This window comes from Haliaeetus albicilla, chromosome 8 (assembly GCF_947461875.1).
Source record: "Haliaeetus albicilla chromosome 8, bHalAlb1.1, whole genome shotgun sequence".
Taxonomy (NCBI): Eukaryota; Metazoa; Chordata; class Aves; order Accipitriformes; family Accipitridae; genus Haliaeetus; species Haliaeetus albicilla.
The window spans coordinates 9,277,909-9,293,061 of record NC_091490.1 but is presented as its reverse complement, the minus strand read 5'-3'; the positions used below and the strand labels follow the sequence as shown (position 1 = coordinate 9,293,061).

At 46.8% G+C, this 15,153-nt stretch overlaps 1 protein-coding gene across 2 annotated transcripts in view; it reads right to left on the bottom strand.

Annotated features, from left to right (window-relative positions):
* Positions 1-20: 20 nt before the first annotated feature.
* Positions 21-15,153, bottom strand: part of LOC104314751 (AGBL carboxypeptidase 4) — a 977,524-nt gene continuing 962,391 nt past the window's right edge. For both annotated transcript variants that reach the window (XM_069788781.1, XM_069788782.1), the window contains exons 12-13: positions 14,243-14,339; positions 21-1,188 (exon numbers count right to left, since the gene is read on the bottom strand). In XM_069788781.1, coding sequence (XP_069644882.1) covers positions 1,065-1,188; positions 14,243-14,339 — 221 coding nt within the window. In that variant the 3' untranslated portion in view covers positions 21-1,064. The remainder of the gene's footprint in view (positions 1,189-14,242; positions 14,340-15,153) is intronic.

Sequence of the window (15,153 nt, the reverse complement as noted above, 5' to 3'; positions counted from 1 at the left end):
GGATCCTCCGCAACAGGAAAGAGGCACTTCTAAGTGCACTCTCCCTTCCCATCCCCTGGGAGACACTCGGACTCCCCTCAGGGTCACCCTCTTTTACTCTCCAGTTTGAGAACTACAGGCCTCGCGCTTCAAATCCACATCACTGGCAGGTATTTCAATAAGTCACACAACACAGGAGACAAACTGCCTAGTGACGGTGGCTTTGAGCTGAGATTTCACATGCTGTCCATGTAATGGGAAGGTGGTGAGGTTTTGCTTGGGATTTCTTACAGTAGTGGCACAACATTGTTCATCCCTTTCAACACTACCCCTAGCTCACACTGCCTCAGTCGTACATCTGTTGCTAAGTCCAATCTTTCTAGACCCCAGCCAGTTTTTGCTGGAGGACCATGGCTCCTACCTGTTAAGACAGGTCTTGCAGTGAGTTTCATGCCTGCAGCCTGACAGCAGCATTTCTTATATGACCCCTTTCCTCAAATGATAGGATAGAAGAGCAAAAAACCTAACCATGCAGCAGATGATAAACGGCACACTGAGGAGCGCCTGCCTGACTCCCAGAAGCTATTTATCAGGCTCTCTTAATGCAAGCTAACAGGGCTAGCACATGCAATTGGCATAAGAGCTTCTGAGCCTGACACTAAAAGGGGAGACATCACATGGTGCAGCAGGGGAGCCAGGACTCCCTCGTTAGCTCATCATATGGATTACCCCTTTAAAGAGAGAGAGCAAGGCTGGTGGAGGAAGGGGAGGCTTTCTCATTTTAACAAATAGCTTTTCAGCCACCACAAATGATTTCTGTAAATCTATCGGGTCACTCTTTTTTTCCCAGAGATGAAGGGGGAAGGAAAAAAAAAAAAAAAGCTCTGAAATTGATTTACCATCTATAAATAAAAAAGAATCAATAGTAAAATTTCTAGCTAATTTCCCTCTCCCTCTTTCCCCCTTTGGACTATTTGTTATCTTAGAAATACTTGTCTAGGAAAAAAAAGAGAAACATCATCAGTTCCAGACCCCGACGTGCTCCTCCGCCTTGCCCCGCAGACCTGCCCTCCTTTCTTCTCCTCTCATCGCGTGGAGAGAGACTGGTCCTTCAGATGCGCCTGGCTCCTCTTCTCTGGCTTGCCGCCAGCATGGCTGTTCCCTTGGCCCCGCTGGGTAGTGCATTTAAAAAGCGGCAGTTTCTCCTTCCTGCCAAAGGAAGAGAAAGAGAGGACAGGTATTGTAAAACGCTGGGGTGTTTCAGCAGCAGGTAAGCCATGTGTGGGGTGTGCTGCGAGGAGAAGCCATGTGTAAAGCCTCACCGTGAAGTGCATCTGTAAGGAAGGCTTTGGCAGCTCGAGACAAATTAGAGGTGGTTAAAGACCAGCTGGTCCCATCCTCCTCTGGCCAGAGCAGGGTTAGTCCTTCCAGGAGACTTCAAGGGCTTTGCGTTAGCTCTGAGCTCTCCAAGAGAAGGGCCCCACTGCTTCCCTTTGGGTACTGCACTTACCACTGTTTTCTCCTCACTGCGGCTCCCACATGCCTGAAATGTTTTGCTTCATTTCTTCTCATTAACAGCCCTCGTATCGCTGTGAATATTTCCTTCTGGGGCATATACTGTTCCCAGGACAGCTGGGTTCACACATCTGCTCACCACTGGATTGCCCCCACTGCCAGGGGTGTTCGCAGCTGGGGCCAAACTCTTTAGTGGCAGACTCCCGCTGTGTGGCTGGGGAACACCCATCGCCTGACACATGATGCCAGTGCTTCCAGCATCCAGACCAGTGCCGTCAAAGAGCCCGACGTGATACTGCTATTTCACCGTACCCGTTAACGCCAATTATCTAACAGTCATGCAAAACTTTAGTTGTCACCATAGTTTGGAATGTGGCGTTTCCAGCGCACCTTTCGGGCTACAGTCCTAGCAGAGCGGTGGGAGTTTAACTACTGACCTCCAAAGGAGCAGAGTTATGCTAAATACTAAGTACTTTTGCAGTGATGCCCCAGGAGTTCATGGGCTAAAAACCGAGCTCCTCACAATGCAGCACCACAGAAACAGCTCCTCGGCTTCCCGCAGCTTGTCTGGGGGAACAGACCTACTTTGTAATGCTTTGGTTCCTGATAAGTCTCACTACTCGTTTCCCAGACAAAGTGCTGCTGGGTGTGTGTTTACGGTGTGCGTGATGAATGTTGGCTACTTTAAGGAAAAGTAAATCTCTGTCCTTTATTATCAGTTAATTCTGTAACATTTCTACTCTATTTACTTATATAACCTCTTTGCTTAGAGGCTTTAATTAAAATCCTCCATCTCACAGCCCAGTGCTCTCACTGCCTCTTCTCCCTCCAGGTCCTGACACACTTGTGTTTCACAGCAAGACGGGCATAAGCAACTGGACAGCCTCAGCCCTGGTCTGTCTAGCTGCTGGGCAAAGCCAGGTCTGGGCAAAAAGCGGCACAACTCACACCCTTGTACCCAGAGACCTCGCTTTTGTGAGAGGCTGATTGACGAGGGGTGTGGGTGCTGCAGCACCATCCCTTGCTCACGGAGACTCAGGCAGCACTGGGCCATCCCATAGCGCGGAGCTTCCCCTCACAACCCCCTACCAGCACTGGTGGGTCACACTGGAACTGCAGAGGTGCCTCTGAGCCAAACGCTGGGACCAGGAGCCAGAGGAACCAGCTCTTGGCTGCCTGCTGGCAGCCGAGGCAGCCCTACAACCCTGCCTGCAGACTGCTGGCAGAGCGTGGGGTCCCTCCGCGCTCACCCCAAGCAGAAGCAGCACCGGCTCGAACAGCCGTCATCATCCCCTGCGTGTACCAAGCTCCAATCCCGTGGTGCTGCATCTCCTACTTATCTTGGCAGAGCGTGAATTACCTCCCCTCACCAAGCTGGCTGTGCTGCGGCTGTAAAAGCAGATACACCTTTTACACCTTTGTAAAAGCAGATACTCGTCCTTTGTAAAAGTGGCAAAACCTGACTCTCCATTCCCATCCCGAGGAAGCAAATCAAACCGTGCTATCACCAGCCGAGGGGCTCCAATGAGCGTTCGGGGTGCCCGCTCAGACAGCTCCTGCCCCCCCCAGCACCCGCTATGCCCTGCCAATTTGGTTCATTCACCCCCCACTGCTATGGCAGGACACAAATGGAGAGGGTCATCTACTTATGCCTGATCTACTCTTTAAGCACTCGGTCTGCTCCCCCTAATACCAGTTATCTGTATTCGCTATGGCAGCTGGAGACCCAAGCGAAACCGGTGCTGGTGCCGTACCATTTCATGCTGAGACACAAACGCTAGGAAGGGGAGGACCTATCTGTTCACATAGCCATGTTACCAAAAGTGAAGTGACCTACCAAATGCCATGCAACAGAATTGGGGAGAACTGAAAGGAAAAGAGCTGAGATGGAAACCCAGGTTTCTTGATCCTTCCACCCTGACTCACCCCTGAGGAACTGGGCCCCTCTAAACCTGCAGAGAAACCTGCCTTCCCCACCACGCAGGTGTGTGTTTGTCAGTGCTTTTGCTTTTATTAGGAGAAGGAGGTTAAAATACATTTTAAAAGAACTGAAATAATGTAGGGGCTGATGGGGCACAGGGCTTGGAAGGCTTTACCTCCACCAGCCCCCCCTCCTCACTGCTGTCCCAGCTGCCATCAATTCAGCATCTACTGCATCTCCACAGTTCATTCACCAACCTAAGGCACAGTGGTATTTTGAAGAGATAAACACTGAGACAAAAATAAATAAATTAGGACCCTGGGAGGGAGACCTGAAAGGCACGCTGAAGTGAGAACGAGCGGTTCCTCTGGTTCTGCGTATAATTACATTGACATGTTCCCAGACAACGGGTGGAGACCCAAACACAGCAGCAGCTGTGGACCAAACGGAGAATCAGGCAAAAAACCATAGGAAAGCCAGCCAGTCAATCCATCCCCTGGGGCTGCATCAGCACTGCCCGTGTCGCTGCTGACAGCCCGCCTGCCCGCTCCCGGGGCAGAGCCAGCGCTGGGCAGGCAGGGCTCAGCTCCTGGCCGCGCTGGGGCTGGCTCTTCCGTACAGACGCTGATTTCTCTGCACCCACTCGTCCAGTCCATTAGAGAAGGAACGTCATTCCCATTCTCCTCTCTGCAAGTGAGGGAAACTATAATATGAAACATGCAAAGAGGATGGAAATGGGTCTTAAACCTCCTTCCTTTTTCATGATTTGGGAAACAGAAACAGGAAAACCTGTCTAACCAACGGCACTTACGGATGGAATTTTTAGACACTGGCCGTTTTTAGCAGCCATCCAGGCATCCACTGAACTGAAGCGTTGTGAGTATCAACCACTCTGTTCACATCAGGTACTGGTGACAAAGTGATTTTTATGGACATACAGCCAATTGACAGACAGTCATGATCAAATCACAACTTGGCTGCGTGCTCATCATGCATACAACAGTTAATCTTGCAGCCATGCAAACTGTTCTGCAAATTGAAATCTCAGAGGCATAGCAATTACAATACCAAATGTATACCACATCTCTCAGTCAACTAATTGTACATCCAAAAAATCACCACTTGAATAATCTGAATACATTCACCTTTACAGCTAAAAAAAACCCCACTACATGCTTGATCTCAACACAATTTTGAGTTACAGAATCCCAAGGGAAAAAAATACCAACCTCTGATTTCAACAGCAAAATTGCTTCTATCTAAATACAGCAGATGCATAATTCACATTGAGGTCTAACATCTTGGTGTTTCCAGTGATGCTTTTTTTAAGTTCTGCAAAATGGGGCTATTCCTATTGCTTCCTGTAGCGCTCTCGGCCCGTCTGCAGGAATACAAGCCCTATATACATCTACTCCAAATGTAGTGTACATGTTCACATCAAAACCAACTGTATCTGGATTTCTATTTGTTAGGAAACCTTAAAGGTCTTAAAACGGATCAGCAGACTTACAAACCAGGCTAATGTTTTAGATGAACTTTAGAAAGCCACCGCCATAGGCAGACTTGTGCCACTGTGGCATTTTGAGCTTTTTCACACACATATTTCTTGACTTTTGTTTCCATCTGGTGAAGCAAGTTGAGGTGGGGAGCAACAGATTTGAATTAGTGACTTTGCAGCTGGCGTACAAAAGAGGGCCAAAATAGAAGAAAATTTGTATTTAAATTGCAAAGGGAGGAGAAAACAAAGTTATCCAAGCCACGTGAGTGAGATCAAAAATGAATCATCAAGGCTGGAAAATGGCTAACCTCTGAACCCTGAAATCAAGAAATCTGGCTGCTGTCATGTAGCTGCTGATCTAATTTTTACACTTTCCTCTCCATACAGAGGAGACGCGTTTCCATTGTGTCCATCACAGCTAAACAATCAATGCCTGATTACTTCAAATGCTTCTGTCTCAGGGATGCACAATTAACCAGGCCCATATTTGACACTGCAAGGGGAGCGCAGTATTTTCTGGGAATGTCTGACAAGTTTCAAACATAAAAAACACAAATCAAATGGCCCAGCAGATAATGACAGCCAGTGCCCTGGCAGTTAGATAATGTGCATGCTCCAAAGCAAGGCCAATTAGAAGCAATAAAAACAAATTTGAAATGTTAGAGCAAAGGTCAGAAATCCTCAGCCATTACCACAGGCTTGATTTTTTTTTTTTTTCCCCTCAAGCAGTCACCAGTGCCTATTTCCAGAAAGTGAGCACAAATTCACGCTTGCCAGATGACCACCCACCTGTTACAGCAGATTATGATTTCTGGACCATACAAACCCCAGTAATGCGGTGGATGGAGAATCCCAGCACTGTCTGGAAATCTCATCAGGTCCATACCCTGTGGCCCTACGTTTCGGAATGCGGGGGCTGGTCCATGCTGCTTATAGAGAAGGCATCGTATTCGAGCCTGCTCCCCAGGAGAGTTTGCAGCTGTCTCTCCCTCTGCCACAGAAGGGATCCTGCTGCTTGTCATCCATTCCTCAGCTCCTGGCCTCCTTCCCCAGCTCACTGCAGCAAGGCACATCTGCTTCACCAAGGAGACAGTTCACAGAGGCAGGAATAATTAGCTTGTAACTGGAACCACATTATCGCACAAGAGAAGGAGAAGTAGCCACAATTACAAGCAACGCACGTGGCTCAGACCCAGCCATTGTTGTATATCTCTACTGACCCTGGAGCAGGAAGCTGCAGAGAGGATGGGAATAGGTTTTGTCTTTTCTCCTGTCCTCCTATTTCCTAAGGAGCAGCAAGAGAATAATAGCTTCATTTACCTGATGAGATGTAGCAGAAAACGATAGTCTCTCGAGCTTGTTCAAGTTAGCAACATGATATTGGGATTAACGTGCTACGTACATCTGACATTACCCATGTCAACCCATCCTACACAGAGCAGCTGTCTCTGCTTTCAGAGCAAAGTGCTCTGTCCTGCTCTTTAGAAATACAGGGAAAGTCCAGACAGGGGTGAGGCATGAAATAACACAGATGCTGTAAATCTGCTTACCGAGTCCTGGCTTCCTCAAAGCAACGAGCCCAAGGAAAGAAAAGGAAAGCAGGTGGGTATCTCCAGGCACGTCTATAAGAGGATGCCTGTGAGAGCTAATCCAAATACATTTAGGGTGTAAATGTAAAGCTGATTAGTGAAACCACAGTAAGCTCCTATGTGGATATGCTCCTTCAGAGTTAAAGTAGCCATAATTCAATTTATTCATTTAGCTCATTTCTAAAAGTAAATGAAGGTAGAGTAAATTAAATTAAATCAGCTGACAGCACCTTCGTTTTGAAAGGGATTGTTAACATGGACCCAATCTACTTCATGCAGCAATGAAGATTATTTTCTCCTGCTGAGCCACCCGTCAGGCACACTGGCTCCCTGGGCTAGTCCTGAAGTATTTTTACACACCCTCTGTTCAGGGACTGTCTGAAAGCAGGACCAAGCCAGAGGTGTATTTGGCTGTTTGCGTGTGCGTGCTTAAATCCAGGGTAAAATCCTTCCAGCCAGCACTCTAGTTCCCAAGTGCTTGACAAGGTAATTGTTGTAATGTGGTATTTTGGTGAGCCCTCTGCTGGGGGCTGGCCAAGCACTGCAAATCTCCCCAAACTGCAAATGGATCCTTTTCATTGAACCCACGCAAATGTGTCACCGTTTAAAACCTGAAAGGTTTTCTTTAGCGACAGCTACAAGTATCAAGAGTTGCATAAAACGTGCAGACGTGTGTGGGAGCAAGCTGACAGATTATAATTACCAATACAGAAGAGGGAAAAAAACAAAAATTAATTTTTGAGGCGAAACATATAATTTGCCTTTAAACCATAGTAGCGCTCCCATTTCTAATACAATTTACAGCCCTCGAAGTCAGATTGAAGTTGTTTGACTGCTCAGCAGTTTGTTTGTTTGTTTGTTTTAAATTTTCCTTTTAAAGGAGCACTGGCCAGCGTGGGAGGATAAAGCAAGGGGTTTTTTTAGACACTCAGAGGAGCTTTGCACTGTTTGAACATGCAGGGAGCCAGGTAAGACAGTCTGCAGGCTCCGGCTGTGAGGTGGCATTTCTGTGCTAGCTGGTAGGATCATGCACCAGCGCAGCCCTGGCTGGCCCTGCCGGTAACATAAGGAAGACTTTTAAATACAGTCTGGTCCCACTTGTCCCTACAAAAGCAACAGAGCTATGGGGCGCCCATGGACCAGGTCCTGGTGAAATGCCTAAGACAGGTTGCAATCCTCCCTCCAGGGGAGCCAGGATGGTGATGGAAAGTTTTGCAGCAGACTTTTTTTTTTCCTGCCTTCATTTCATTTCCTCCTTTCTCTACAAGTTGTAAGCAGTTTTGCTGACCTTTCTCTGGAGCAGCACTGGAAGAAGGGGAACAAACAATTTACTTTGCTGTGTCTGCACAATTCAAGAGGCATTGACAGTAGCGTTTATGATACTGGCACCGTTTTGGTGCCTTGGAACTTTCTGGGAGTTGCTTTACCCCCTCAGGGGCGTAGTAGGGTGAGCTGCTGATGTTACAAGCAGCCTGCGGATGTGAAGAGCCTGCATGTATCCTCTGTGCGCAAAGGGATGGCCAGAACCACAAATGTCTTCAAGGATTACTCTGGGGAACTTCTCCTTGAAGACCCAAGTCAGTCTGATCTTGCAATAACAAAAAAACCCCCAACCAAACAAAAAAATGAAGGCACTGAATTTGCTCTTAGTAGCAGTGGTAGACTCACAGTATGGCCGAAATGTGAGGCGCCTCCTTGCCCATGTGTTGGAGAAAGTGCAGTTTGTTTGGCCCACACAGACATTTCATTCAAACCAGTTTGCTAACTGGTCTATATTTTCCTATACTAGCACTTACCTATGCCCTGTCACCAGAGCCCAAGGAGTGAATGGCTCAAAGATGGCCAGCAACATCTCCTTCCATGTGAGAGAAGTCATGAGAAAAAAAAGAAGAGGTGCTCGATTTTCCTATCTCTCACTTGCACAGCATTGCAATGCTACTGTGCCCTGGAAGCTGTGGAGTATTTCTGATCTCTGTTGCACTGAGATCAAAGTTGGTCTAGAACGTTTTTTCTGTTTATTAGACTCTTCTTTCCTCTAAGCCACTGAAAACGGTGGGGGAAAAGATGACAAGACAGTGATTTCAGTTTGGGAGAAGTGAGCTGGGGATGGCAGCAAACAGAGCCCCTAGAGAATGACAAGAAGCAGCCATCTATATAAAGCACATTTCACTCCCAGCTCTCATGTCAGTCATGGCCAGGTCAAAGAAAGCACTACCAGATATAGGTGAAACCTCAAAAATCCTGAAGGCAGAGCTTAAAAGTGTAGAGAGGAGTTTTTCTGAAACACAGGAAGAGGTGGACTGGGAAGAACATCCCAGACCCAGTGGGACAGAAGGACCCCCCCACAGCACATGCCAGAAAGCACCAAATCCCTGGGATGGTATGTGTGGTCTGAGCCTGTAAGACCACACAACCTCTGGACACAGCTTGTTAGTGTCAAGATGGGGCTCAAAACTTGAAAGGCTGAGCTATCCTGGCAGAAGTGCCTCTGATCAGCCTGTGCCCATGCACAGGAAGACATTCCCCAGCGCCACCCAATATGACGCAGATGACGGTGCCCATCGCCTCTGAGGATGACGGGACAGTCCCGCGGGCCTATCCAGCCTGTTGGATACGCAGCTGTGAACTCATACATCATCATTAAGGCTGCAAAATCAAGCAGCAAAAGGAGGAATTGCCAGAATAAAGGCTGTCAGAACAATTTTAATTCAACCTCCTGGCGGATATGCCTTCTGATGTGGTCTTTAATTACCTCGTCACAGCCTACTTTTTCTTCAACAAGACTGCTGCTGCATTCAGGGCACGATGGACGGACGGCAATTAATGAAGGGCCAGTCAATATTTTGTTCTGTCCTTTTTTTTCTTCAGTGTGTGGCCCCAGGCATTATTTTCTGCATGCCATCAAATCCCTGCTCTTAGAATTATTCATCTTCTCCTGGACTTTTCTCTCACGTGTATCAGTGCAGCAACTGTGAGCTCCCCACCCAGGAAGGAATTTCTCTTCCAACACTCCTATGAGCAGAGAGCCTGAGTTTTACCTACAGGAAAATGCGGTGCAGATATGAGTTGCAGACTCCTCCACTGGCAAGGTCCAGGGGGGATTTTTCAGGGTACCCACACTGTGTCTGTTCAAAGCCCAGCTCCCCTAACCTCAGCCAGAGCTGTAAGCACTCAGTACTTCTGTAATTTGAAATCCAGTGTGTCCAGAAAATGAGAAACATAGAACTGGTGGCTCTCAGAGAAAAAATGTCAGTGGTTTAAAGAGGCAACAGCTCCTCTGCTGAGCCAGAGTGAAAGAACAGGGCAACGCTGATATGGGCAAAGGGGTGGACTTAAGGCAGTGCAAGGTGACTGGCATTAGCTAATTTTTCAGCAAAAATTCTGTTTTCCTACCTTAACCATTCTCTGTAACAGCTGTACTCTGCTTTCTCTTAATCTCTTACAATTTTTTCACCTTTTACCAAGCAGAGGACATTCCTCACTTTCAACCCAAGCAATCTTAACCTTTACTCTGGCACAAGTAGAAAGAGGCGAGCGCAGGACAGACTCGGTAAGAGGAAGAGCTCCCTGTGCCACCGGCGGCATCAAAGGGAGCCCCACTCAAACGCTTTCCAGTGAGTGCAGTGGGAGCAGAATTTGCTGGTTACCGAGCAGCTTAAGAAAAGACAGTAACAAGAGGAAAGGAAGGGCATGAACCTTCATTGCCACCCGACAGCCCCTTTCTGCACTGCACCCTCCTGCTCTGTGCCCACTTAACCCAACCCGAGAGAGACGTCTTTGTGTCCAGGACGGACTTTTCTGAGCCTCTCTGAAGCACGTCCAAGTGGCAGCACCGTCTTCTGCAGCAGCTTCTGTAGGCAGCACAGATGCCTCTTACTGTTAGAAATTCATAGGCCTACCAGCTTGTCACTCCAGAAGATGTCCAGCATTTTCAGCAAGGCTTTTAATTCATTAGCTCACATAGGAAAATATTCTAACCTTCCTGCCCTCCCCAGCTGAGTCATTGATGCTTTCCTATCTTGCCGCAGACACATCACCTTCGGGAAAATAATTGCTTAGCATGCTCATAACAAGACACATTATCTTTCTGAACTGGAAATTTGTTTGAGATCACAGGGTCTTCCCACAATGAGGACTGCAGGACACTTGTTTGAAACAAGTCCTGACTTTCCCTTGCAGACTGTGGGAAACCCTGTATGTCCACTGGGCTGGGCTTCTGGGGAAACTGCGGGAAGGTTGGAGGAAGCTCAGCCAGAAGGAAGGGGCTGAAGGGGTCTGGGAGGGACTGCATGAGCTGTGGTGGGAGGGAGGATGCATGGGAGAATAACCACGCTGGACAGGGAGGGGATGAAGACAGAACTGTTGTAAGAAGTAAAGACAGTACTAAAAAAACCTCTTTAAGCATTTCATTTTCATGTCTAGCCTCTCTACAGAGTCAGTGCACAGTCCAGAGGTCTTTTCAGGGACCTGAGCTACTTGGGGACTTGAGGTTTGCCCAGAGATTCCTTTGGTTACAGAGGAGCAGAAGCTTCTAAGCTTGATGTCTATGACCTGCAACTGTGAACACCTCTTCTTGCTGGTGAGGACATGTTGGGAGGGCACAGGATTGCCCAGTGCAGAGTTAGGTGCACCAAAGCTCACTCCAACCCTTCAGAGACGACCACCACAACGATGGGTTCAACATGAATTTCTAGCAACCATCCACTCGGGGACAAAACACAGCATTCCTACTGCCCCGCCACCAGCAGGCTCAGCAAGTAGTTGAGGGCTTCAGCCCTGACCTCACTTCATGGTGGCTTCTTGGGAAGTCCATGGAGCCTGACTCCTGGGAGAGTGGTGGGCACAGCTCCACAGCGAGGAACTGAAGGCCCCATCTACAGGTGACACTTGTCCCAGGGGCTTCTGTAGACAAGGGCAGGTGGAATTTAACCACAGGTCCAGCCGACCAGTTGGATTCACTCAGAGGCACGTAAGCACCTTATACAGGTACAGCTATTTCTCTTTACCTCTTGAAATAAGCTGCACAAGTATACGGGACAGCAGAGGGTACCCTAGCCCCAGCCTCAGTCTTGGTTCTGTCACCAGAGCTGTTGCATCAGTTCTTGCCTGCTGCTCCAGATGATCCTAATTCAGTTCCCACTGAACTGCCCGCATTGCCTATGCTCTAGGATGGCTGTTACCAGACAGCCTGACTGTGTGGACTAAACACCCTACTAAGACGTATTTCTGACTCTCAGGACCATCTCTCCCTTTCTGTGCCTCAATTTCCTTCTCTGCAACGTGGTGATACCAACATAAACATTTCCTTCTTTAAGATCTTTCAATCAGATGTGCTCTGGAAGCGTTGCAGGTTGTTACTATTTCCAGGGCTATCGTTATAACACATTTTGGCTGCACTAATTCCCTCAAACAGAAATTGTTCTGCCTGTAGTAGGCTGGGACAAAGCAGCCAATTAGTTGTCCCTTACACGTTTATTAACTCTGCAGCTTTCTTTCAATGAGTATGTGGAATCTGGTAATGTTTTAATATATTTTCATAAACTGTGGGCACAACATGTCCTGTTTCAAGCTAATAACCATGCCATATAATTAGTCCTGATTACACAGATATTTAGTATCATTTTACATATTCCAATCCTTTCCTAGTGCCACTGCCTAGCCAAGGCATATTTAAAGCCACAGCCATCTCCCTTCTGCTTCCCAGCAGTTTGCAAGATTTTGTTTTCGACAGGTTTGCAGTTAATATGACAGCTTCAAAGAACAATTTCATTTCACTGATATACATTTTATATATATACAAGCTCTGATCAGATGTCAGGTGACAAAGCCCAGGTTACAAATAGAAGGCATTTATCTACTTTTACAGTGAAAAGCCAGTATTTGAAAGCTGTCAAGAAATTAACAACATGAATCTTTAAAAATCTATTTCTTAAACATCTGTTGGCTTAGGAGTGAACATTTACTGTATTTAGGATTTTACTGTGAGGTAGCACTCCCCGAACAAAAGATCCCTCACCCCATTAGACTCTGGTCGGGGAGCAAGAAAAATTTGCTCTGTGCAACCTGATTATAGATGTGTATCTTTCCCTGCTGGCGTGGCTGTCTCTATAGAGATGGACATGGATATTTGATGAGATTAAAATGCTTCAGTTACCACTGTCAGTGGTTCTTTAATTTAAAATGAAGAAAGCAAACAAACATTCCTTTTGATGAGGTAACTGAATGATGCTACGGAAAAGCACTTTGCTGTCAGGTGGTAATTAGGTTCAGTAATAGTTGTGGGTTTCTAGCCTTGGAGGCTGTGGCCCTTGGGAGTCTGAGAGAAATGATACATTCAATTTCCGGAGGAGAGGAAGATGCTGGATGCTTTTCTCTGCTAACCCTGCAGGTCTCTGCAGATAAGAGCATTCAGAACTGCAGCGCTGACAATCCTCCCTGTGCCAGCCTAAACTGTTGTGTCAAGATCACGAACAGAGAAAGAGAGATGGACTCAAAGCTGGGCATTTAAACATCTAACGTAGTCAGGCTGGCTCTGACCACATATATAAGGAACTGCCAGAATGGCTGCACTGAGAGGATTTTTAAAGGCTGCAGAAAGAACTCCAGCAATTGCTCTATGGTCTGCGCTGATATTTGTAACATCCATCTTGCGCATCACTAGAAAATCTTCAGTAGGAAAGTGTTCCTCTGCAAACAGGGGAGAAGAAGGGAGTGAATGTCAAGGCTCAGCTGCCTCCCTCGCCAATTGGGAATTAGCTTTTCCACTGCAAAATATAAATTATATTTGGTTGTGCTATTAAGAGTTGAAACCCAAATGAAGCATTCCAATTGGCCCAAAGGCATTTAATTAGAAACTTTTAGTTTGGAGGCATTATTGCTGTTTTCTCAGAGCAGAGGCAAATTCTGAATACGGTGTTTCCCATGAAACAGGAGCTCTGGTTCCTGCTCTGCTCCCCTCCTCATGTTATTACACAATGAATTACACGGTTCTCCACAAATGCTTCAGTGGTATCTCCCCTGCTCCTCACACAAGCTAAGAGACACTGAAAGGACACCAGCTGGCCGACACCAGACAGAAGGCCAGCAGCACTGCAGGGATTCAAGCTTGGGCATTTCAAACCCTCTGTTCGCACCTTTGTGCATTGCTCACCAGTGCTTTACTTCATGTCCAAGAAGACTTCCTTTTGGACAAACATCCAGTGAACTGGTTGTAAAGCTGGAGTAAGGACTTATGGTGAGACGGGGTCCCCAGTTAAAGGGTCCCAGCTGGACTGGCAGAAGGAACCTGCCATCTGGCTGCCAGCACTGCAGCAGGTCCAAGGGGAGATGGAGAACCCTGCCTTTAGCACAGGCTTGCCAGTAGTTTCCTGAAGCACTGAAGAAGTTTTCACTTCCAGAATTAAAACTTTTCAAATAAAGTGAGTCTGATTCCCCTCTCACTCTCAGTAGATAAATGAAGGGTAAGTCCATTAAAGATACTGGTGTGAGATTGGTGTACAGCAGACAAAATTCAGGAAAGATATCGATATCTCCAAAATCCTCTGAATATTTTTTCAGACATAAACCAGGTATCTTTCCTGATCATAAATGCTTTATTTCTGAATGGAATTTCAATAAAATAAGCACAGTTAGACTAGCACGCTTATTATAAAGCCATAATGCAGTAGCACTGAAGTTTAGTCATGAAAGGTATTAAAAAAGCAGCCCTGCTAAAGCAAGAGAAATTGCTTTCTGACCTACCGAGTTTTAGGAGTGGGTGCTAGTGGTCTCTCCACCGAGGAGTTCAGCCTGTAGTAATCCAAGAATGTCCTGGCCACATTTCTTCCAAGCTTCATATCTGTGAGTTTTTAATTAAGGACCATTTTTTTATATATAATTAAAAATAATAATAATAAAAAAGCAGAGTCTAAAGGTAAATTACTGCTATTTGATGCATGAGCAAGTTTTACATTAACCATCCCACAGTGCTTAGGCTTCAGGCAAAATGACTTACGCAAGCAGATAAAGCGGGGGTCATCTTGTTTGCTTCTTGTTTTCACAGGCAGGTGCTGCATAAAACCACGGACAGGAGGAAACAATCTCCCTTTACCCCCATGCCTGGTTGCAGATCCCTGCGGTGGTTGTGAAGTAATACACCAGACAAAAGGGGCCTTCCAATTTCCATGTTTAGGGAAAATAATTACCTAAAAATGCTTGAATACAGGCAGTATTTCTGTGCTTGTATCCAGGAAACGAGGTCAACAATGTCATGGTATGAACCAGCCATGGACTAGTGTACAAACTCAAGGTTGGGATTACAGCTGTAGCCCTCCAAACCTTTAGCACTGACCCCCCCCACGGTCCTCGGAGAATATACTGTTCTTTAACTGTGTTGTATTCAAGACCTGAAATGGTGTTTTTAGCACTGAACTGGAAGGACAGTAGCTTACCCTAGGGAGGTCAGCAGTAACTCTGGGGGCTCTTCTCACTAGCCACGATTCCTCCTTCAGCCAACCCTGAGCCCAACACTAGGCAGGTGCTGCACATCAGAGCTGCCACAGAGACATTATGGGGGCTGAGGACTCCTTTGTTTGCCTATTTTGAACTGATGCCTACCCACACTACAATAACCACATACTTCTCCCGGGCACTGCCCCAAATGGCCACCGTAA